Source organism: Falco biarmicus, chromosome 12 (assembly GCF_023638135.1).
Source record: "Falco biarmicus isolate bFalBia1 chromosome 12, bFalBia1.pri, whole genome shotgun sequence".
Lineage (NCBI taxonomy): Eukaryota > Metazoa > Chordata > Aves > Falconiformes > Falconidae > Falco > Falco biarmicus.
This window is the reverse complement of record NC_079299.1, coordinates 32687999-32708569: the sequence shown is the minus strand read 5'-3', so window position 1 is coordinate 32708569 and position 20571 is coordinate 32687999. Positions and strand designations below refer to the sequence as shown.

General features: G+C 58.7%; 1 protein-coding gene and 1 long non-coding RNA gene across 5 annotated transcripts in view; both read right to left on the bottom strand.

The window, feature by feature from the left end:
• Positions 1-6541, bottom strand: part of LOC130157716 (uncharacterized) — a 53746-nt gene extending 47205 nt beyond the window's left edge. For all 3 annotated transcript variants that reach the window (XR_008824982.1, XR_008824983.1, XR_008824984.1), the window contains exon 1: positions 6352-6541. This is a non-coding gene — a long non-coding RNA (uncharacterized LOC130157716). The remainder of the gene's footprint in view (positions 1-6351) is intronic.
• A 1930-nt stretch (positions 6542-8471) lies between these two features.
• FOXA2 (forkhead box A2) lies at positions 8472-11724 on the bottom strand. Of its 2 annotated transcripts, XM_056357775.1 has the most exons (3): positions 11466-11724; positions 10671-10740; positions 8472-10065 (listed from the first exon to the last, which is right to left on the bottom strand). In XM_056357775.1, the coding sequence occupies exons 2-3, from the start codon at positions 10737-10739 to the stop codon at positions 8803-8805; spliced, it is 1332 nt and encodes a 443-aa protein (XP_056213750.1). In that variant the 5' UTR covers position 10740; positions 11466-11724; the 3' UTR covers positions 8472-8802. The 2 variants fall into 2 exon arrangements, with proteins under 2 accessions (XP_056213750.1, XP_056213749.1); XM_056357774.1 differs by lacking the exon at positions 11466-11724 and having other exon boundaries at positions 10671-10757.
• Positions 11725-20571: the final 8847 nt, after the last annotated feature.

Genomic DNA, 20571 nt, shown 5'->3' with positions numbered 1-20571 from the left:
CGGCAGAGCCTGTCACCCTGGTTGATGTATTCCTCCTCCTAGCATCCTCATGCCAAGGGAAAGCACTATGCAGCCCCGCTCCAGCCGACAGGCAGGGAAGCACCTGCCTCCCACTGATTTTATTTCTTTGAGGGCCTCTACACGTCTCCTGGCTCTGACAGCTGTGCTGTGGGCTTGGACATGGGCATTTCTCCAGGTCAGGCATCAGATTTTTGCCTTTCCTTATGCAAAAGGCCCTTTCCAGCCTTTTTCCTTCTTCTCCCCCTAAAAATCTAGACAGGAAGGAAGCGATGGTGGGGGGGAGGCAGGTAGGAAAGGAGATGAAACAAAGGGAAAACCAGGGGCAGGCTGATGACTTTCCAACCAAAGAGTTTTTCAGGATGCTCTAGAGAAACATGTTCTGCCGTTGACTCAACATCTGCAGCTATTTTATTAGTTTGCTAATGATGTCTCAGATTGGACCCAGGGGTGACAGAAAGCGCTGGCAACCCCTTTTGAAACAAAACTCACCTTCTGCCCCCCCCCCCCCCCCGCCTCCCCCGCCAGGGCCATCGTGTTTGTCCCCCCCATCTCCCAGGCCATCAGCTTGGGAGTGATGCACAGCCCCACGCAGGGCAGTAGGGCAGCTACGCCGCTGCAAACCTACGACAAAGCAAACAGGTTCACGCTTCTGCACATCCATCCCTTCCTGTGGGACACCCATTTCCTTGCCACTGGGGATAGAAACATCCCTGCCATGTGCAATGGTTACGTGGCGCAGAGGAAAGGGGGGGATCTCCAAAGTAGGGCATGGTAGGAAAGCTTTGGCATCGGAAGCAGTTTGCTCATCACTTTGGGAGCATTTTTGGCTGTCAGAGTTCGTTCTCCTCTCCAAAACCCTTTCTGAGCTCCCCCTCAGCATAGCACCAATGTGCATCCCTCAAAGAGCTCCATTAATTAACTCCTCAACTTTCTCAAGGTGCTGTTACGATTATTTTTTCCCACTTCCTTGAAGCCTGAAAGGATCCATCCTGGCAAAGCACTTTCTTAAGCTTCCTCTAGGCCAGGATAACGCTTCCCCCCATTCCTGTCAGGAACTACTGGAGCGTGACACAGGTATCACATACAAGTACAGACACAAAGAGGCAATCGGAGATGGGAATCTGTGGCTTTAATAAGGGATGCACACATGGCAGCAACACGCTCCACGAAGCCCAGAAGTTTGCCCCAGCTACCCCTGACACTGATCCCTTGTGCCGTTATTAAAATAAATACAGGAGAGCGAAGGGGAAGGTAAGTGCCGGCAGCCGGCGGAGCACTGCGCGGCCGCCCTGCTGCATGCAGAAGGCTGTTGGTGACAAGCAAAGCATTTCAAGGTCTCCAGAATCCTTCAATATTGATGCCTTTGGTACCAGGTGGGAAGTAAAATCACCACATTTACACTTCTCCGTGCTGTTGGCGCTTTGTAGCTATTTTCCTGCTGCAGAGGGACGAGGCTCATTCTTTTTACTGCTTGTGTGAGTCAAAAACCTGTAGAAAGCCACTCCTTGCCCAGCCAGGGGCGAGCACCTTGCTCTGGCCCTACTCAGATGGTGCTGGCAGTGGCAGACGGTCGGGACAGGTAGAAATCCCCCAGCAGCCAGGATCTGGTGGCAGAAGCCCGTGCTGCCTGCAGCAAGTTATGCTGGGGGCTTTTCTGCCCCTGTGGTTTGTAAAAAAAAAACCCAGCCCCTGGTAGGTCAGGGAGCAGCAGGGGGGACCCACTGCTGTGGTCCTCACTCAGTGCCCATCCTTGTGGCAGCAGGGCTGCCCACAGCCTTACCCGGCTGCTCTGTGCCTGGCAAGGGGCTCTGTGGCTGGGGGGAACTGGATAGAGTGGAAGGGGCTGTGGGCTCCGAGGAGGGGTGAGCTGTGAGTGTCGGGGGGGGGGGGGGGGGGGGTGGGAAGGGAAAGAAGGGGGGGGAAGAAAGGGGGAAAAGGGGAAGAATTAGAGGAAAAGGAAAGAAAAGGGGGAAATGGGAAAAGGGGAAAGCAAGGGGGGAAAGGGGAAGAAAGGGGGGAAATGAAGGAAAGGGAAAGAAGAGGAAGAAAGGGGGGAAAGGGGAAGAAACTGAAAAAAATGGAAAGAATGGGGGAAAGAGAAAGAAACTGAAAAGGGGGAAGAAACGAGAAGTAAGGAAAATAAATGGGGGGAAAGGGGGAAATAAATTAAAAGAAAAGGAAAGAAAGGAAAAGAAAGTGGGGAAAAGAGGGAAGAAAGGGAAAGAAAGGGAAGGGAAGACAGGGCACTGCAGTGCAAGGCGGGCAGGAACGGGGAGCGCGGGGCGGCGGCGGGGGCCCGGCGGGAGCTGCCGGCCCCAGCTCGGGGCGCACCGGCGCGGCGGGAGCGACCGTGCCCCGCACACCAGCGCACACGCGTGTGCAAAGCGCAAACCCCGCGGGTGGCGGTGGGGGTGGACCAGTCGCCCCCTCCACAGCCCCGCTCCAGCCACTGCCCCCGCGGAGCCGCCTCCGCGTCATTTGCGGGGATTTAAAAAAAAAAAAACAACCAACTTTCTCTTTTTTTTTTTTTTTTTTTTTTTTTTTTTTTAACATGCAATTTCACGCCCGGCTGCACCTGCAAACATAACGGCCCGGCGGAGCCGCCGCTGCCGGGCCCCCCCCGGCTGCCCCCGCCGCCGCCCGGCCGCGCAGCCCCGCGATCTCCCGCCGGCTCCCGGCCCGCCCGGTCCCCGCCAGGGTGCCCGCGCCCCCCGGCGCCCTGCGGGCTGGGGGGCCAGGCCCTGCGGGCAGCAGCGGCGGGACGAACCGCTGCCCGCCATGCCATCCATCCCACCGTTACACCAGACATCCGTCCATCCATCCCTCTATCCATTCCTCCCTCCCTCTGTCCATCCATCCACCAATCGATCCCTGCGTCCATCCCTCCATCCATCACTCCCTCCCTCCATGGATCTCTGCATCCATCCCTCCATCCACCACTCCGTCACTCCATCCACCCCTATATCGATCCCTGCATCCATCCCTCCATCACTCCTTCCCTCCCTCCCTACATTCATCCCTTTAACCATCCCTCCATCCACCACTCTCTCCCTTCGTGGATCCCTGCATCCCTCGCCCCATCCCTCCTTTCCTCCCTTCGTGGATCCCTGCATGCCTCCCTCCATTCCTCCATCTCCTCATCCGTTCACCCATCCAAAAAACCGTCCCGGGCTCGCTGCCGATTTTCCCGTCCTCACGGACCCGATTCACACCCCCGGCTCTGCCCGGGCATCTCCCCCCGTACCCTCCTGCTCCCTTGGCTGCTCAGGTGCACGGCAGGGTGGCGGGTCAAGCCCCTCCGACCGGCAAAAAAACCACCAAAAACCTGTCCCCGTCGTTTAGAGCGGAGCTTGTGCCCGGACACAGCCCGAGCCCTGGACACGAGTGCTCCTAAAAGAATAATTGGGAAAAACCCCCTGATGGTGCTGCCCGGCCGGGGCTGTGAGCGGACTCGTTTGTTGGTTTTTTTTTTCCTTTTCTTCCTTCCTTCCTTGCTTGCTTTTTCTTTTTTTTTTTTCCCTCTCTCTCTTTCTCCGCTTTCCTTCCTTCCTTCCTTCCTTTTTTTCTTTCCTTCTTTCTTTCTTTCCTTCTTTCCTTCTTTCCTTCTCTTACTTTCTTTCTATTTTGTTTTGTTGTTGTTTTATTTTGGATTTTTTTGGCTTGGTTTGGCTTGGTTTCTTTTTAAGGTGTTGTGGTTTCCCCCCCCCCCCCCGCCCCCCAATAAACATAACTACCTACCAAATTCCCCTTTTCCCCCAGCTGTCCACCCCGCCGTCCCCGGCTCCGTCGGGAAAGGATAAATATTCCGCTCGCCGCCGTGGGAGCCCGAGCCTGGGAGAACGACCGCAGCGAGGGAGCGGAAAAATACACCCCCGATGCCCCCCCGCCCCCGCCGGCCCCGGCGCCCCGGCTCCAGCGCCGCTGGCCACCAAACTGTCCCGCACATAAGGAGCCGGCGGGCTCTGCATCATCCTTTAATATTTACTCTTTTGAAGGTTAGGCAGGGCAGAGGTAACAAACTTCGAACGATTTTTTCCTCCTCCCCTTTTCCATCCTCTTCCCTACCTGGTTTTATGTGGTTTCTGGATTAATCTAGTGCGGAGCAGAAGCGGACTTTGCCCGGCCGAAATATAGGATTAGGACTATTTCTAGAAGAAAGAGGATAGTGTGAACTGCCTTTAGCCTGCAATAGTCTAAAGCAGAATTACAGCTTGTAAAATAGGTCTCCATCAGTTTCCCAGGAGACGAGTTAAGCCCTACTTGGGTGTTCCAGCTCTTTTTAGAACCAGCAATAATTAGACTCATCTCACCCCCGAGTTGTCCGGTGTTGGTTTTTTGTTGGGTTTTTTTTGTTGGGTTTTTTTTGTTGGTTTTTTTTGTTGGTTTTTTTTTTTTTAAGATCATCGCTAAATGCACTTTTGCCTACAGCCCTGGCGGCGAGGCGGGCAGGGCCGGTGGCCCGCACCGCCGTTATCCCGGGGAGGAGGCAGCTGGGGGGGGCAGTGAACCCCCCTTTGCCCGACGTGGTACCCACTGTTGGCTGTGCCACCTTCTTTGTGCTTTGATGTCTTTTGAGCGATCGCTGCATGTCATTAGAGGCCCGAACAATTAAAAGTGCCTTCCCCCCGCCCCCCCTTCACGCGGATGGGAAGTCAGGGAAAAAAATATATATAACTGCGGGCAGGCGAGCAGGGGGATCGGGGCTGGTGTGGGGGCTCGGGCCGGCGGCTGAGGTGCCCAGACCGCGCTGCCCCCCCGCTGCCCGCAGCCGCCCCTAGTTCATCCCACTGAATCCAGCCGTCCCCCCGAAAAATAAAGTTCGGTTTGGTGGGAATTAGCGGCCGAAACGGAGCCCAGCGCTTTGCCCCGCCGTTAGCCGGGGGAGTCGGGGGGGGGGGGGACGGACTTGAGGAAGCTGTGGATGCTCGGCTGCGAGAAGAGGGAAAAACTAGCCGGGAGTGGCGGGCAGACAGGCGGTGTCCCCCGGGGGTCACGGCGCAGGGCCCGGTCACCGGGAGCGGCGGGAGCTGAGCCGCTCTGCCCCGCCTGGGCCGGGCCGCGGCCAGCGCGGCCCCCGGGGGATGCTCGGGATCCGCGGGCCGGGCCCTTCCCGCTCGCGTCCCCCCTCCCCGCGCCGGCGACAGGCGTTTAATGACAAGTAATTGGCGAGCGCGGGGAGCCGCATTACGAGCGGGCCGGGCTGTTATGAATTATTGAGAGCCCATTAGCCGCCGTGCGCCTTCCCTCCCGCCGGGGCGATGTGACCCGGCACAGCACCGCGGGCACCCGCGCCCGCCCGGCCTCCGGTACCGCGGGAGCATCCCGGCAGCTGTCCTGGGCCGCCCCCCCCGCGGCCGTGCCCTGTGCCCGCGCGCGGAGCGGGACCTCGGGAAGCGCCGCCGTCCCCGCCGAAACTCCCAGTTTCCCCTCGCTCGAGGAAATATGGGCGAGGATTTTTTTTTTCTTTCCCCATTTTTTCCCCCCTCTATATTTTTCCCCCTATTTCCCCCCACCTCCTATTTTTTTTACCTATTTTTCCCTCCTATTTTTCCCCCATATTGTTCTGGCCCTATTTTTTTTTTCTCGCCCGCGCGGGAGCAGGCACCCGGGCCGTGACCTGCCCGGCACCGGCAGCGGCACTGCCCCCGCTGTCACGGACACGGCAGAAATGCCCCTCCGTGGGACGGACGCGGCGTGGTCGCTCCCAGCCCTGAACAAGAAAGTGTCACGGAGGACAACGAAAGGAAAAAAAAAAAAAAAAAAAAGGAGATGGGGGGATAAAAGACCAAAAAAAGAAATTGAAAAAAATTGTAAAAAGTGTCCGGCTTGGAGGAACGGGAGAAAGGAGGTAGCCCGGCCCCGCACGCCCCCGGCCCTCTCCCACCTCCTCCGAGGGAGCCACAACGACTGACCCGCCAGCGAGGGGGGCCGGGGCTGTCACGGGCAGGATGGGCGCTCCGAGCCGCCCCGGCCGTCCCCGCTCGGGCCCGGCCGCCCCCCGCCCCCCAGGAGCACCCCTCTGTCCCCCTCCCCGCTCGCACCGCGCCTTCCCTCCTTGCTGGCGGCCCCCAGCCGGGGGCGGGGGAGGGGGGGGCGTCGGGGTCAGCCCCCCGGGCCCCGGGGCCGCAGCGGCGGTGAGCATTCAGCCCCTGCGCCCCCGGCCCGGCCGCAGCCCCGGCCCGGTCGCTGCCGCCGCCGGCGCTCCCCGCCGGCTCCGGGGCAGCTGGGGAGGCGAAGGAGGAGGAGGGAGGGATGGGAGCGAAGCCGAAGGTGGGAATTCCAGGGGAAGGGGAAGCGGGAAGCGGGGAAGGAGCGGCGGGTGTCACCTACCTGCGCCCCGGCCGCCGGCCCGCCGCGCCCGGCTCTGCGGGAGCTGGAACCATCCCGGCATTTATGGGAGCTGGAACTGTGCTACTGTTGACTTTAGCACAGAGCAAAGATTTCGCTGCCCGCTAGTTTAAAAATGAATATTTTACCAAGATATCGATCAGCTTTATAAAATTCAGTTAAGCACAATGGCTCAAAAGGGGGGGGGGGGGGGAAGGAAAGGGACGCAATATAATATCTGTGTAAATTTGCTGAAGTATGACGTGGTGTTGAAAGTTTACCCTCCTGGAATTTGGATCTAGATTCCGCCCCCCCCCCCTTTTTTTTTTTTTTTTTTTTTTTTGTTTACTGACTTTGTTTATTCACAGATCACAGTTGCTTAAACCGGCAGGAGCAGAATGCACTTGCAGAAAGGCTGGGGGCGGGCGAACCGGGGGGGGGGGGGGGGGGAGAGAAAAATGCCGGGGGGTGTAAAGGAAAAGAAATAACGTTTAGCATGGGGATTTTATTTTTTTTTTGCCATCCCCCACCCTTTCCTCAAATCCTCATCCTTACATTTCAACGCGAACCAGGCCAGAGGAAGGGGAAAAAGAAAAAAACACCCCGAAGCGGGGCGGGAGCGCCGTGCCTGCGCGGCAGCCCGGAGGGCCCCTCGGCCGGGCCCGGAGCGGCGGCGGGGGTGGGGGGGAGCCGCGGCAGAGCCCTCCGCCCGCGCCCCGAACCGGCGGCACCCCCGCGCCCGTGCTCCGTCCCCGCGGGAGCCTTTTATGTGCTAATGAGGCGCGCTGCATGCCTCGGTTACAACGTGTGTGTCCTTGCCGTATAGAGACGGACAGATTTCTGGCTGGATCCCTGTTTTGTTTTTGGGAGGGTCCCCCGGTCCCCCCCCCACCCCCCCGCCTCTTTCCCCTTCTCCCCTTCTCCCCTTTTCTCTTCCCGCGGACAATGAGGAATTTTAAGAAGGATTTGAATGTTATTTCGGAAAGCAACATCTATGACTGCCGTAAACGCGTGGGAAAAACAACAAGTGGTTGGGAAGATGGGCAGGGCATTTACGGGGGGACCGGGGGGGCAGGGGGGGAGGGCGGCCGGGCTGCCGGGGGTGCCGGCGAGGCGGCCGGGGGTTTCGCGGCCCAGCCGGGAGGCTCTCAGCCGCCGGGAGGTGTTCAAAGGCAAAATAAAAAGCTCTCTGGTTTATTTTCCTTTCGCCGCCCATTTACCCGCTCCACGGAGGTAGCGGGGTGACCCCCCGGGCCGCCCCGGCGAGGGCAGCGATGCGCTACCTCCCCCAGCCCCAGTGCGTGTCATGCCCGTCCCCCCCGCCCCAATTAATTAATTGCGGGGCCAGGGGTCCCGCGCCGATGCCGGCTGCAGGGTCCCGTGCCGGGTCTTCCCTCCCCAGAGGGAAAAGGGGGTCCCCGCTCCCCAGGTTTGCGGGAGGACACCGGCTTCCCGACCCCCGGGACGTCCCTCTCCACCCGCTAACACCCCCCCCTCCACCCACCGCATCGGGCCGAGCCCCTCCGAGGGAAGCCGGTGGGAGCTGCGGGCCGCGCCGTCGGGGCGGCAGGGCCGGGGTTGGCGGGGGTCCCGGCGGGGGCGGCAGCGGAGACGGGCGAGTCCCAGAGGAACAGAGAAGCAGGGGGAAAAAAACCGCCAATAACACTTTAATATAGTTCTGTGAAAATCTGGCTAGTCGCTACCAGAATACACATTTATAAGCCATAAATAAAGCATACAGAAACGATAAATTAATCAGATCCAAGTAGTTTACTCTCCCGGTAACATCAAGTGTTTGTTTCAATTACAACGACCTATCCTGACTTTTTTTTTTTGTTTTAATTTTTTTCATAGGTTTTTTTTTTTCTTCCCCCCCACCCACTTATCCCCCTTTTTACAACATTACAAGACTTTTGGTCCTCGGATTCAAAACTAGCATGGGTTTCACAATGAAGGAGGGTTTCGTTTTGTTTATGGTTTGTTTTTTATCTCGTCACTTCCACACAAAAAAATAGATATATTTATACCTCCTTGCGACGACAACAACGAAAAAAAAAAAAAAAGCCCAACAGAAACCCCCTTCTCCCCATTCCCTCGCCCCCAACCCACCCCACCCCACAAAACCAAAACACCCCACAAGGCAAACCAAGGGAATTGCAGCCGCCCCCCCCCCCCCCCCCGGGCACGGGTGGCTTTGGGCCGGCGGCGGCGGGGGATGACCAACACGCCGGCCCCTGGCTCGGGCTGAGATGCTTGCGAGACACGCGACTGCTGTTTCCCAAACGGATGCAAACATCTGGAGCCAATGGAAAAAAAAAAAGATATATATATCTATATATATGTATATGTACCGTGCTCGACAGCGTTCATAGTCCATCACTCTGCTATGGGGGACTGCATGGGGGTACAGGGGGCTTTCCCCCCTCGCCAGGTGAGGTTTTCCCCTCGCCCCTTTTAGGAGGAGTTCATGATGGGCCGGGAATACACACCTTGGTAGTAAGAAGTCTCTCCGGCTAAAGGGGAGGACTCTAAGCCGTTTTTGTTCGTTACGGGCCCCATGGCCAGGCTGCCGGGCATGGGCGAGGCGTAGCCCGAGTAGTGCATCACCTGCTCGTAGGCCTTCAGGTCCATTTTGTGGTGGTGGTGGTGGTGGTGGTGAGGGTGGTGGTGCTGCTGCTCAGAGGAGGACATCAGGTTGTTGATGGAGAAGGGGTGGTTGAAGGCGTAGTGGTGCTCAGGCTTGAGGTGGGCGTCATGGGGCAGGCCGGCATGCGGGGGGGCCAGGAGGTGCTGGGCTGGTGAGGCTGCCGGCTCCCCAGGGCTCAGCCCCGGTGTGCCCTTCAGGTCGGCCAGGGCACGCTTGTGGTCCTGGCACGGTGAGGCGCTGGCTGGGGACTCGGCGCCGGCTGAGCCCTCGGAGCCCCCTGAGGAGCTGCCTTCTCCGAGGGGCTGGCTGGGGGGCTGCCCAGGCCCCTTCTTGCCCCCACCGCCTGCTCCACTGCCCGCCCCGCCGCTGTCCTTAGCAGCCAGCTGCTTCTCGCACTTGAAGCGCTTCTGGCGGCGCAGGTAGCAGCCATTCTCAAACATGTTGCCCGAGTCAGGGTGCAGCGTCCAAAAGGAGCCTTTGCCCGGCTTGTCCGGGGAGCGGGGCACCTTGAGGAAGCAGTCGTTGAAGGAGAGCGAGTGGCGGATGCTGTTCTGCCAGCGCTGCTGGTTCTGGCGGTAGAAGGGGAAGAGGTCCATGATCCACTGGTAGATCTCACTCAGCGTCAGCATCTTGTTGGGCGACTGCTGGATGGCCATGGTGATGAGGGAGATGTAGGAGTAGGGCGGCTTGGCATGTGTGTAGCTCCGCCGGTAGGTCTTGGGGTCCCGCGAGCGGTTGAGGTTGGATTGCCCGTAGATAGGGCTCATGGAGTTCATGTTGGTGTAGGGGGCCAGGGCATTCATGGAGCCTGCTTGGCCCCCCATAGGGCTCATGCTGGGGCTCAGGTGGGCGCCCATCCCTGCCACACCGGCTGAGCCCATGCCAGGCATGGCCCCTGCACCGGGGGACATGCCAGTGAGTGAGGGGCTCATGCCCGTGTTGGCATAGGACATGTTCATGGAGGTGGCAGCCGTCATGTTGGCCGTGGTGCTCATGGCCGACATGGTCATGTACGTGTTCATGCTGTTCATGCCCAGCCCCGCGTTCATGTTGCTCACCGAGGAATAGCTCTGCAGGGGAGAGCGAGAGAGAGAAGGGAGATGGGGGGTGGGTGGGTGGTGTGACGGGGAAGAGGCAGGTGGGTAGTCCCGTCGAGGACAACGGCAGCCCGGCGAGCGGGGAGCAGTTGGGGGGGGAGAGCCCCAGCCCCGCTCGGATCGCAGGCGGTAAAGAGCCTCTGCAGCCCCGGGGCTCCGTGCCCCACTGGGCGGGAAGGGTTAAATCCCGGAGCGGGGGGTGGTTGTTTTTCTCGTTAATGAAAAACAAATATATATATTAAAAAAAGCGACGGGGGTGGCAGCAGGATCGGTGAATCCAGGAAAGGGGAGCTGGAGGGAGGGGAAGGGACATCCCTGCCCGGAGCGAGAAAAATACCTAGGGGGGGGGGGGGTGGGGGGGGGTGGGGGGGGGGAGGAAAAAGGGGCGCGCGCCCGGCAGCACCCCGCCGGCCCGCGCCCCCCGGGACCCCCCGCCGCGCCGCCCGCGCCCCGCGCAGCCCTGCCCGCCCCGCCCGATGCCACAGCCACCCTGGTCCCGGGGCTGGCATGGCGCGGGGACCCCGCCGGGGCGGGCCGGACCGGGCGGGGGGCGGCGGAGCCCCCGCTCCCTTCCTTACCTCGGGCTCCCCGTAGTAGTTGCTCCAGTCCGTGTGCTCATGGCCTTCCATTTTCACCGCTCCCAGCATACTGGAAGTGGAGTGCATGGCAGTTTAAAATTTAACAGCCACAACAAACGACGACAGAGAGCAACCCAAAAAAAAAAAAAAAAAAAAAGTCCCCAGCCCTCCCTCCCCTCCGTCGGTGCCTCTGGAGGAGGAGGAAGAGGAGGGAGGGAGGAAGGGGGGGGATCGAGCGGCGCTGGGGCTGGGGTTTTTTTTTTTTTCGCTGCTGCTCCTTGGGTGGGTTTTCGCAGTGCTTCGCGGCGAAGAGTCGCCCGGAGGCGATGGAGGAGCCGGAGGAGGAGGAGGGAGGAGGGAGGAAGAAGAGGAGGAGGAGGAAGAGGAGGACAAGTGCTGCAGTGACGTGGGTGCCCGAGTGATATAGCACGGAGCGGCCGGGCGAGCCTCCAATCCCCAGGTCCTCGGCTGCCCATTTGAATAATCAGCTCACACCTAGGCGGGAGAGCTCCGCCGCGGCCCCCGCGCACCTATCCGCACCCCGCCGCCGAGCACGGGGGTCCGGCAGCGCCCCGACGCGCCGGCACGACCCCCCCGGGCCTGGCTTCCCCCCGACTCTGCAGGGAGATCCTGGGGGAGACGATTTCCATCACACACACACACACCCCGGGTAGCCCTGACGGGAGCCGACACCCCCCTCCTCCTCCCGCAGCACCCCCGACAGGGGCTGTGTTCCACGCACACAGAGTCCCCGCAGCCCCAACGGGAGGCAGCCCCCGGCCCAGCCCCACGCACCTTTCCTCCCGCGGCTGTTCGGCGCAGCCCCGGCGCCGGGGCTCAGGCTGCCGCCCGCCCGGCCGTGCCCCGGCTCCGTCCCATCGGCGGGACCGGCAGCCGCCGCTCTGCCTCTTCCCCGGGCTCCGGCTCAGGTACCTACAACAAATTCGTAACTAAAACAAACAGGGAGGGCAGGGCAAAGGGGGGGCGCGGCGGGAGAAGCGCTGTAGGGGGCTCTCCCGGCGCCGGGCCGGGAGCTGCGGGGTCCCGGTGGGCGCCGTCGGGGCAGCGCCGCCCGCTCCCGGTGCCGAAACGCCCCGACAGCCTCGCGGGGGGATGGCAGGGGGCAGAAGGAAGGAAGGAAGGACAGACGGACGACAGAAATCACCCGGCTCCAAAACGCAGCCGACTGCGCCGCCCGCCCCATCGGCGCTGCGGGCGCGGCGGCTGCCGGCGGGGTCCAGCCGGAGGAGGGGGACGGAGAAGAGGGTTCCCCCCATCGCCCCCCGCCCCGGGCTGGGGCTGGGCCTCCCCCGGCAGCATCCCCGCCTGCCCCCCCCCCCCCCCCCGGCGCCGAGCTGCGGGGCACGGCCCTGGCCGCCTGCACCGCGCCCCGGGATTTGTTTTTGCCTGTTCCATAAGATCCCCACCTATATCAACCCACCTTCCAAAAAAACCCATAAACCGCCAGGTAGCGCTTTTTTTTTTTTTTTTTCCATTCATTCATTCATTTATCCATTTATTTATTTATTTATCATTCCGGGGGGGACACACACACCAACCCAAACCCCATAAATCGGCGAAGGCTGGCGATAGTTTTTAAATATTAACAGAAACCCACCAGAGAGCAGGATCTCAGCTCGCCGCGGGGCTCCCGCTCTGGGAGGAACCCTAACACCCCCCACCCTCACCCCACCCCGGCGCAGGACCGTTCCCCGGGCTCCAGCACCCTCAAGAGTCATCACCAAACGAAAACAACCCCACTGCCTCCAGGAGGGCACGCTCCTATCGCGATAGCCGCGGCGACAGTGGCAGCCCGCCTCCCTCCCTCCCTCCTCAGCTCTTTTCCGCTCGTCTTAGGGGTTACCTGGGGTATGACACCAGGGAGCCGCCCCCACCGGGAGGGGGGGACCCCCAAAAGTGAGGGGCGCGGCGGTGGCCCCCCGCTGGGAGGGGCCCGTCCCCCTGTCCCGGCGGCTAAAAGCGGTGCCGGGGCGCCCCCTGTCGCCTGCTGCAGGTCCGCAGGGCCGGGGTCGGTGGGTGGGGGACACCCCGGGGGACCCCCTGGGGGCGCGGTGCGGGTGCTGCATCCCCCGGGACCGGGGGGCCTCGCTTCAAAGGGCTCAGGCCGCTCGTCACTCTCCCTCCGCGAGATGCTTTCCGCCGGGGGGAGCATCCCCCCCCGCGCCGGGTGTTTTACAGTCACCCCCAGGTGCCCCCCACCCTGGGTGACGGCTGAGAGGGTTCCTGGGCTGGGTGCACCCCGGGTCTGCCTGAGCAGAGCCCCAAGACCAGGCTCCGACCTAATGCATCTCTACGGAGCTTTCTGCTCCCTCGGAGCACTACGCAGCCCAGCCAGGGGGCTCGGGAAGGGAGGACCCGGGGACATTTGGGTACAATCAGCGACATGGCTGCTGGACATGGTGAAGATCGTCAGTGCAAGGATCCGTCCGCGCAGCTCGCAGCTGCCTTCAGCCATGCCGCGTGAGGTGTGGTTAGCTTCGGCATCATTTTTTCCCCTCTGGACACGAGATGCGGGAGGTGAGCGCGTGCTTTCAGCACGGCTGGCTGTGGGGCAGGAGTGCTGGCTCCGCAGCGGGAGGAGAGAGGCCAGAATGAGCGTTTCCCCGTGCAATAAACTCACCCGCCTTCGGGCCTTCGTCCTGCGGCAGCACGGATGGATGTCAGCGTTCTCTGAGCACGGCTCCCCTTGGCACGAGGGGTGCCCGGAGGCTGCCGCACACCCGCAGTTCCGCGGGTCCCAGCCTCATGCCACTCTTTAGTGAAGTGCTATTTCCCCCTCAGCTCAGCAGGACTTTGAATTTTGTTGCCACCAAAGGTGGGGATTTTCCACCTCTCGTCACCCTGCCGCACAGGGACTGGAAGCTGCAGAGCAGCACGGGAGAGCTGCTTTCGGGAGAGTCCCGTTCACTCGGATTTTGACCCAAAACATGCACCTGAGCCCACTCCTCAGCCACAGAGCATGTTCCTACTGTTGTTGCTCCAGCCCTGACACTTAAATCCGGTTTTGCCTTCTTGGTCTGCTGTTGCACCCTCGGCCATCTGCCCCATGATCCAAGTCTCTTGCCCTGCCCGGGACGTGAAGGACCTTCTGTGCAGCTGGTGCTGGAAGAGGAGAAGCTCTCCTCCTCCCACACATCCCTCCTGTCACAAGGAACAGTGGCATCCCTCCCGGTCTGCATGCCCAGAGCATCACTGGTGTGCACATCTTGGGGACATGGTGTTGAGGGTGGACTACAGCAACCGCGTCCTCATCCTCAGACAAAGGCTTTGTCTCTGTAACACAAGGACACACACTTTCTGAGCTACGCAAGCATTTGTATTCATAAACGTGGGCCTGCAAAGACGGCGGCTTGTCTGAAGGTGGCTGGATGTGGGACCAACCCAGAAGGCAGCAACGGGGATCTCTGCTCCCATAAATAACCTGGGTCCGGCAGCCACCACCTCCCTCTCCCTTCTTTCACTAGGGCAGCCTCCCACGCTGCTAGCCTGAGGAAACCCGCTAAAATTAATGTCTCTTAAGAGAGTAGAAAAAGAAGCAGTAAAATATATGTGCTTGCCTCAAAAGAAAGATTTTTAAAAATGCCTAGGATGATAAAAAAATTGAAAATCTTCAGCGATGTCTTATTTAAACACATCTGGTTGGGTTACTGAGAAACACACTGGCCATTTAAAACTGGTTTCTTCTCTTTAATATTTAACTAATATTTATTTTAATTTTAATTTTTAAATTACGCCCTTATTTGCATTAGAAGCCATGACTCGAGGAGCCATCTCTCCCTCCCCAGGGGTAGGAGGCCGGTGACTGGCGCAAAGGTTTGCCAGGAGCTGGGGTGCTTTGTGGACATCTCCATCACTTGCAGCAATGATGATGCCAGTGAGCGCATCCCACTCCCTCTTCCCTGGCATTCCTAGGGACAGGCACTTGCCCTGTGCAATGGCAATTTGATGTACGGGCCAGGGCAATGCTGGGAGGATGCTTCTGAGCGGAGACCCACAGCTGGGCTTTGGTGGCAAGTGAGTGGGTACCAGCTGGAGGCCGAGCAGCCATGAACCGTGTGCCTGAAGGCAGGAGAGGGTGAAGCCCTGGTGCTGGCGTTCCCCTCCCCTGTGCCCCCCTCACCACATAGCCAGGCTGGTCTGTGAAAAAAAAAAAGAAAAAAAAAAAAAAAGAACCCCTTAACTTGTTCTTGACAATAAACAGGGTAATTATCTCCCTTCTACTGATAATTATCATAATTAATCCAATATAATGAACTGTCCCAATTGCACCACTGCTTCAAAATAAATGTGTTGGGTTGGTGGGTTTTTTTCCCCTTTAATTGAGGAAGGGGCTCTCCTGTGAGACAGTAGCAGTTGCCCTCAAGAAGAGAGACATTTCAATAACAAGAAGCAAAAGGAGTCTGCGGCTGCAGATCTTGTCAGAGACAAAAGGCAACCGGCCTGCCAGGGAGGGAGACGGCCGGTGCGCTTGTATAGTGCCACCACAATCACCGTCGGGTTTATTGAGGCCTTCCCCTGATAAGACATGGAAATTACAGATGAATCGCTGCATGGAGGTACTTGAGGAAGAGGCAGGAGCCGCTGGGTCTGAGCCGGGGAGAGGGAAAGGTGAAGGCGGAGCTCGGGCAGGGGGGCTGTCACCATCCCCATGCCATGCGCTACCTGCAGCGCTCCCTCTCCCTGGCTTCATTCCCAGTTTGTCCTTTAGGACCTCTGGAAGGAGCTCTCCGTAAGGGCAAGGGGCTCTGCTGGGCTGGGAGCATCCCCAGGAGCTTTCACTCAAACAAGCAGAACAGACAGCTGGGAGGAGGATGAGGAGCACGATGATGGCTCCCATTTCTGGGACTGGGGACATAGGCTGGCAGGAGGCTGAGCACCCTCAGCAAAGCCCTCGAGGCCATCCCCTGGCACAGCTCGAGCCAGCCTGGCTCTCCAGCACGGCCCGATCCCAAGGTGATGGCCAGTACCAGTGCGGTAAGGCACGCCAGGGTCCCGCTCCTGTGGGTGCCTCCGGAGCTCCTGTAATCTCTACGGGGCATGTCAGGGAGCAGCACCCTTCGCTTGTTCGAGGATTCAGGTGGCAGCCACTGAAATAAGTGACATTCCATGGTGGGGAGAAATTTCCCCCCATCCACGGAGTTATCTCCGCACTGAACCAGGCTGTCGTCAGCTGCGGCACCACCGGGGAATTACCACAATTACACCGTGTAATATTGACTTAACTATTTGAAGAACTCTACAACCAAGTCTCTCCTAATTAGATTCAACATTTAATGGGGCTTCTTAATTCATTAAAATATTTTCCAAGGCTTTAACAAGTCTAACAAAGGAAGAGCCAGGAGTACGCAAAACTTTTGTAATTTTGATATCTGATCAAGAGCCCAAGGATATCTTTCTTTTTAATACTGAAATGATATCCCCTGGTCCCAGGTTCTCAGGGACTCCATTACAGACAAACTCACTTCGTCCACAAGTGTTCTCAAGGATCCGGCCTGTCGGGACATGGCTGGTGTCCCTATTTTTGGCATATTCAGTCCTCCAGGTGCTATTTTAATGTTCCTCCCCACTCTGTAATTATTCAACATGCCAATGAAGGTAATGAGTTGCTGGAATCAGTGGTTGGCACCACAACGTAAAATAAAATCCTGGAAGTGCCTGAAGAATGTGACGGGGAAGGGGGAAATAAAGTCCTGTTGTTGTCCCCCCTGGGGTATGGAGGAGGTCCCTCCAGCTCACTGGCATTGTTGGAATGCTCAGTGAGCGCTGGCACTGATGCCGATGGGGACAACTTGCTCCCAAGAGGCAGGCGGGCAACCTGAGAGCATTTGCTAACGGCCCCTGGGTGCCACGACAGCCCAAGGCAGGGGGCTCACTGGCCCACAGCACCCAGGGGTGGCACGATGGGTCCCGTGGGACCACAGCTGCTGCTGAGCCCCGACAGGGCTGCCGGCTGCGGGCATCTGCCGCCATGTCGGATGTGAGTATGGGCAAAAGACCCCTCTGAGGAACCCACCAGCAAACCGGTGCCTTCTGGAAAGGCTCTGAAGCAAAATAAACAGAGTGCATCTGCTGGCTGTTTACCATGGCCCACGTGATGCCCCAGCGCTGGTTTTCTCCATGAGCACATTTTGCTGGGTAAACAAGATGCGCAGGCATCTGGAATGATGTCCAGGCGAGAAGGCTTGGTGTGAAAACCTGGGGTTAAGGGATTCATCCTGGCGCTTGGGGCATGCGGGGCCACTCCAGTCCTCTGCTTTCACATGGTGGAGGGAGGAGGAGGTGCTGAGGGCGATGCCCAGTGATGCTGGCTTGCCAGCTCAAGAAAGAAAGGAAGAAAAGTCTTCCTTACCTCCCAGGAAAGTCCTGCCATGGACGTTTTTGTTAGCTCAGTCCCCCAAAGGCCCTGGCAGGCAGGCAAGTTTTACCTGGCTGACCAAAGCATTCAGGGTTTGGTTTCATTTGGGGGAAATATTTTTTATTTTTAATTATCAGTTTCTGAAAACTGAAATGTCTTTGGTTTTACAATAAGAAAACAAACAGGAAAATTGAATACAGAGACTCCTCCCCAAAACCTCTGCTTTAAAAACTCCCAGTTATTTCCTAACAAAACCCCTTTCTGCTGGAAACCTTCCAGCCTGGCCTCATCTGAAAGTGCTTTGGTTCCCATAGGGGCCGAGGGCAGAGGAAGGCAGCAGCTTTCCTTGCTGAGTGGGATAAAGCAACCCCACTGCAGCCCAAGGTGGTCCAGCGCATTGCCCAAGGTCCAGTGCATCATCCTCATCACCTTAAATGGGGACCCAGTTACAACAGACTTAATGCATCCCTTGAAACCTAAGCGATGTGACCAGCCAAACCAGCCATTGGGGCATCCTCTTGTGCCTGAGCCCATCGGGCTTGTGATGCTCAGACCGCAGCAGGGATGCGGCTCCACAGCCTCTGGCTGGAGAACGGAGACGGGGGACTGCAGGGCCTGTACCCGTACAAAGCCCAGGATAACCGGGGAGGGACTGCACCCATGAACCCTCAGGCTGTGGAGGAAGGGGGTCTGCAGGGGTGCTGTGCTTGGAGCATGGCGACAGGAGTGTGCGCAGGCTGCCCAGGCTTTCACATCACGATGGGAGGCTGCTTGCTGAGGAGATCAATCCCCAACAGCTTCGCTGAGGACTCTGATGGACATTTATAGCCCTCTGAGTCATTACCGGCCTTGTTTAAACCAGTTATACCTGGCCAAGACCTTTAAAATAGCTTCATTTATACTGAAAGGCTCCTCTCGCGCGCGGCAGGTATAAATAGCAGGGCGAACCGCTCGCCGAGCGCGACGGCTCCTCTGAGCTCAGGGAGCGAGGCGACACACTTTGCTCAGAGCCCCTGCGCCACCCTCCCAGCCCCCTCCGGCTGCCAGGAGGGTCCAGGGGACCCTGCCGCTCCCAGGGGACCCTGTCTCCCCAGGTGCCCCATCCGGACCTGGCAGCTCATGGGAACGAGGTGTCCCTGGCAGAGCCGCCAGCAAAACAGCCGGAGTGGAGACTTCTGCTCCGAAAAAACACAGGAGCTTGCCTGGGACTCAGACCCTGTCTGTGAGTCTGCGGTTCCTTGACCACTAATAGCAGCCCAGGATCACCCAGTAAATCTGCCCAGGGTCAGCCGCGGGTGCACAAGCCCGTTCCTGTGCCATGAAGGTGAGCAGGATGCAAAGCCTGCCCCGTGGCGAGGGGTCAGTGCCACCTCAGTGGGGCGAGCCCAGGGATGCCAGGATGTACCCTCACTGCCTTGAGCTCAGCGCAGCCAGATTATGGTGGTGGTTTTGGTCCAGGATGGGCACCCCACCCCAGCAGCCCCTGCCTCCACCATGGGCCAGTGACACCCATCGCTAGAGCTACAGGTCGCTGCCACCACAATGGTATTTTAATTCCACCCCACTCATTTCCAAGCAAAAAGATTAATCTTGACCTGTGCTGTTAGGATCCAGGAAAGCTCTGACTGCATGATTGGCTTAACTTTTGCCAAACAAATATTCACTTGTCTCAATAATCTTTTCTTTCTGCTAAAAAAACCCAAAACCGAACCCTTCCGATGAAAAAAACCCACCTCAGCTTGAGGACAAGCATTCGGCACCTGCTCTTGGCCCTGTGAATGGCTGCAGCGAGGCTGGTGGGAAGCGGGGCGTTTTAGGAAAAGGCAGCCCCAGAGCTGAGACTGCCTGTCCCAGGTGGGATGTGCCGATGCAGCTGTGATGCCAACCGGCACGGCTCATCCCAGCCAGGCTTTCTCCCAAGGGCCGGCTCCTGCATGCTGCCGAGACCCCTTTTCTCCCCTAAAACTAAGCCAGTGTTTCCCTCCTGGTAAAACTGGCATTCCTGTGTCCTTGGGGGAAAAGTGTGGAGGCAGCAGAAGCATACCCACCAAGGACCAGCACCTTAGCCAAGCCCGCAGCAGATGATCTTGTTTTGCCCCCTGCAACAGCAGCACATACCAGGCAGCAGGCTACTAAATAAAGTGTGTTTCGGCTGCTAAATAAAGTGCATTTCCAAGGGAGAGCTGTTCTGCAGCAGGGATGGAAAAGCTCCGCCGAAGGCGGTGGCTCCGGCTCTCTCCAAACATTTCTCCCCCCTCGCTCTGATCTTTTTTTTTTTTTCTTTTCAGAGGAAACATTGCCCAAATCAACACATGCCCGAGGAATGATTTTACACGGGTCGGATAGCACTTTCTGTTGGAAAAAACTTCCAATCAGCTGCATTCACAAGCTGGGTTTATTTTTCACAGTTTTCTGAGTACGTTTTGTTTTGGTGCCAGAGTAAAGACCTGGAGGTACATATTTCAGCCCAACCTGTAACACCATCATCATCGCTGGATTGCAGCGAGGAGAGGGCTTTGACCTACATTTCACAGCCCAGCCTGGGAAGGAGTTGAGGCATCCCTTAACGTCCCCGCAGCTGTCCCCTTCTGCCATGTGTGGGACCCTGGTTCCCCTCTCCTCCGCTGGGACACGACGCTGGGCAGGGGGAGTTGAGCATCCAAGGCAGGCGGGAAACCATCTGCCCGCCCTGCCCCAAGCAGCAGGCGGGTGTTTTGCAGCCTCTAAAGACCCGCTCTAGAGGGGGACGGCCAGGGTGGAACAAACTTAAACCAGAGCTTTTTAAAGCTCTCCCACCTTCGCCTCCTCTCTTCCTCCGGGTAGGTGTCCCGGCGGCGGCAGAACAAGACGGCTACAGAGGGCTGCTGGAAGCCGTCAGCGTGAAATACACTGGGAGGCCTTTTTTTGCTTGGAAAATATTTCCTTGCCGCAGGCTGCGGTGACAGCAAACATTCCTGCTGGGGCTGGCATGGGGAGGCATCACCCTGCGGTGTGGCTGGGGCGCCCAGGGCCAGCTCCGGAGCTGCCACCCCTTCACCGGGGTGCAGCAGCACCCGCCGGCTTGCCGGGGCCGGCTGCCTCTCCCTGGGGAGCAGGGACCACTGCAGACAAAGGCCTTCTATGCTTATAGGCTTTGGGTTTGTTTTTTCAACAGGGAGAGGAGAGCAGCGTGCACGTACCTCCAGCACGCAGGGCAAACTCGCCTCCCCACGCACCCACGTTTCGAGGGGCTAATGGGTCACCCTAAGGGGGAAAAAAAAAAGAAGCTTGTTAAAAAAAAAACCAAACAAAAAACAACAAACGAAATCTGTAGCTGTCGGGGAGCAAAACCAGCCCATTAAAGTCAGAGCTGTGGTTGTAAATCAACAGTGCTGCTGCTATTTCCATCTGCTGCTAGCAGCACCCGTTTAGGAGCAGAGGTGGTGTGTGTGTCCGAGTCCCTGTGTCCGTCCATCCCCCCCCCCGCTCCGGTGTGTGCCAGGGGGTTTCGGCAGCCGCTGGGCTGGCAGCATGTGGCATACACGT

Bases quoted from the DNA above. Each gene is read 5' to 3' on its own strand.
- FOXA2 (XM_056357774.1), bottom strand. From the start codon at position 10,757: ATGCACTCCACTTCCAGTATGCTGGGAGCGGTGAAAATGGAAGGCCAT. The intron at 10,066-10,670 runs GTAAGGAAGGGA...TCTCCCCTGCAG, and splicing joins ACTACTACGGGGAGCCCGAG to AGCTATTCCTCGGTGAGCAA.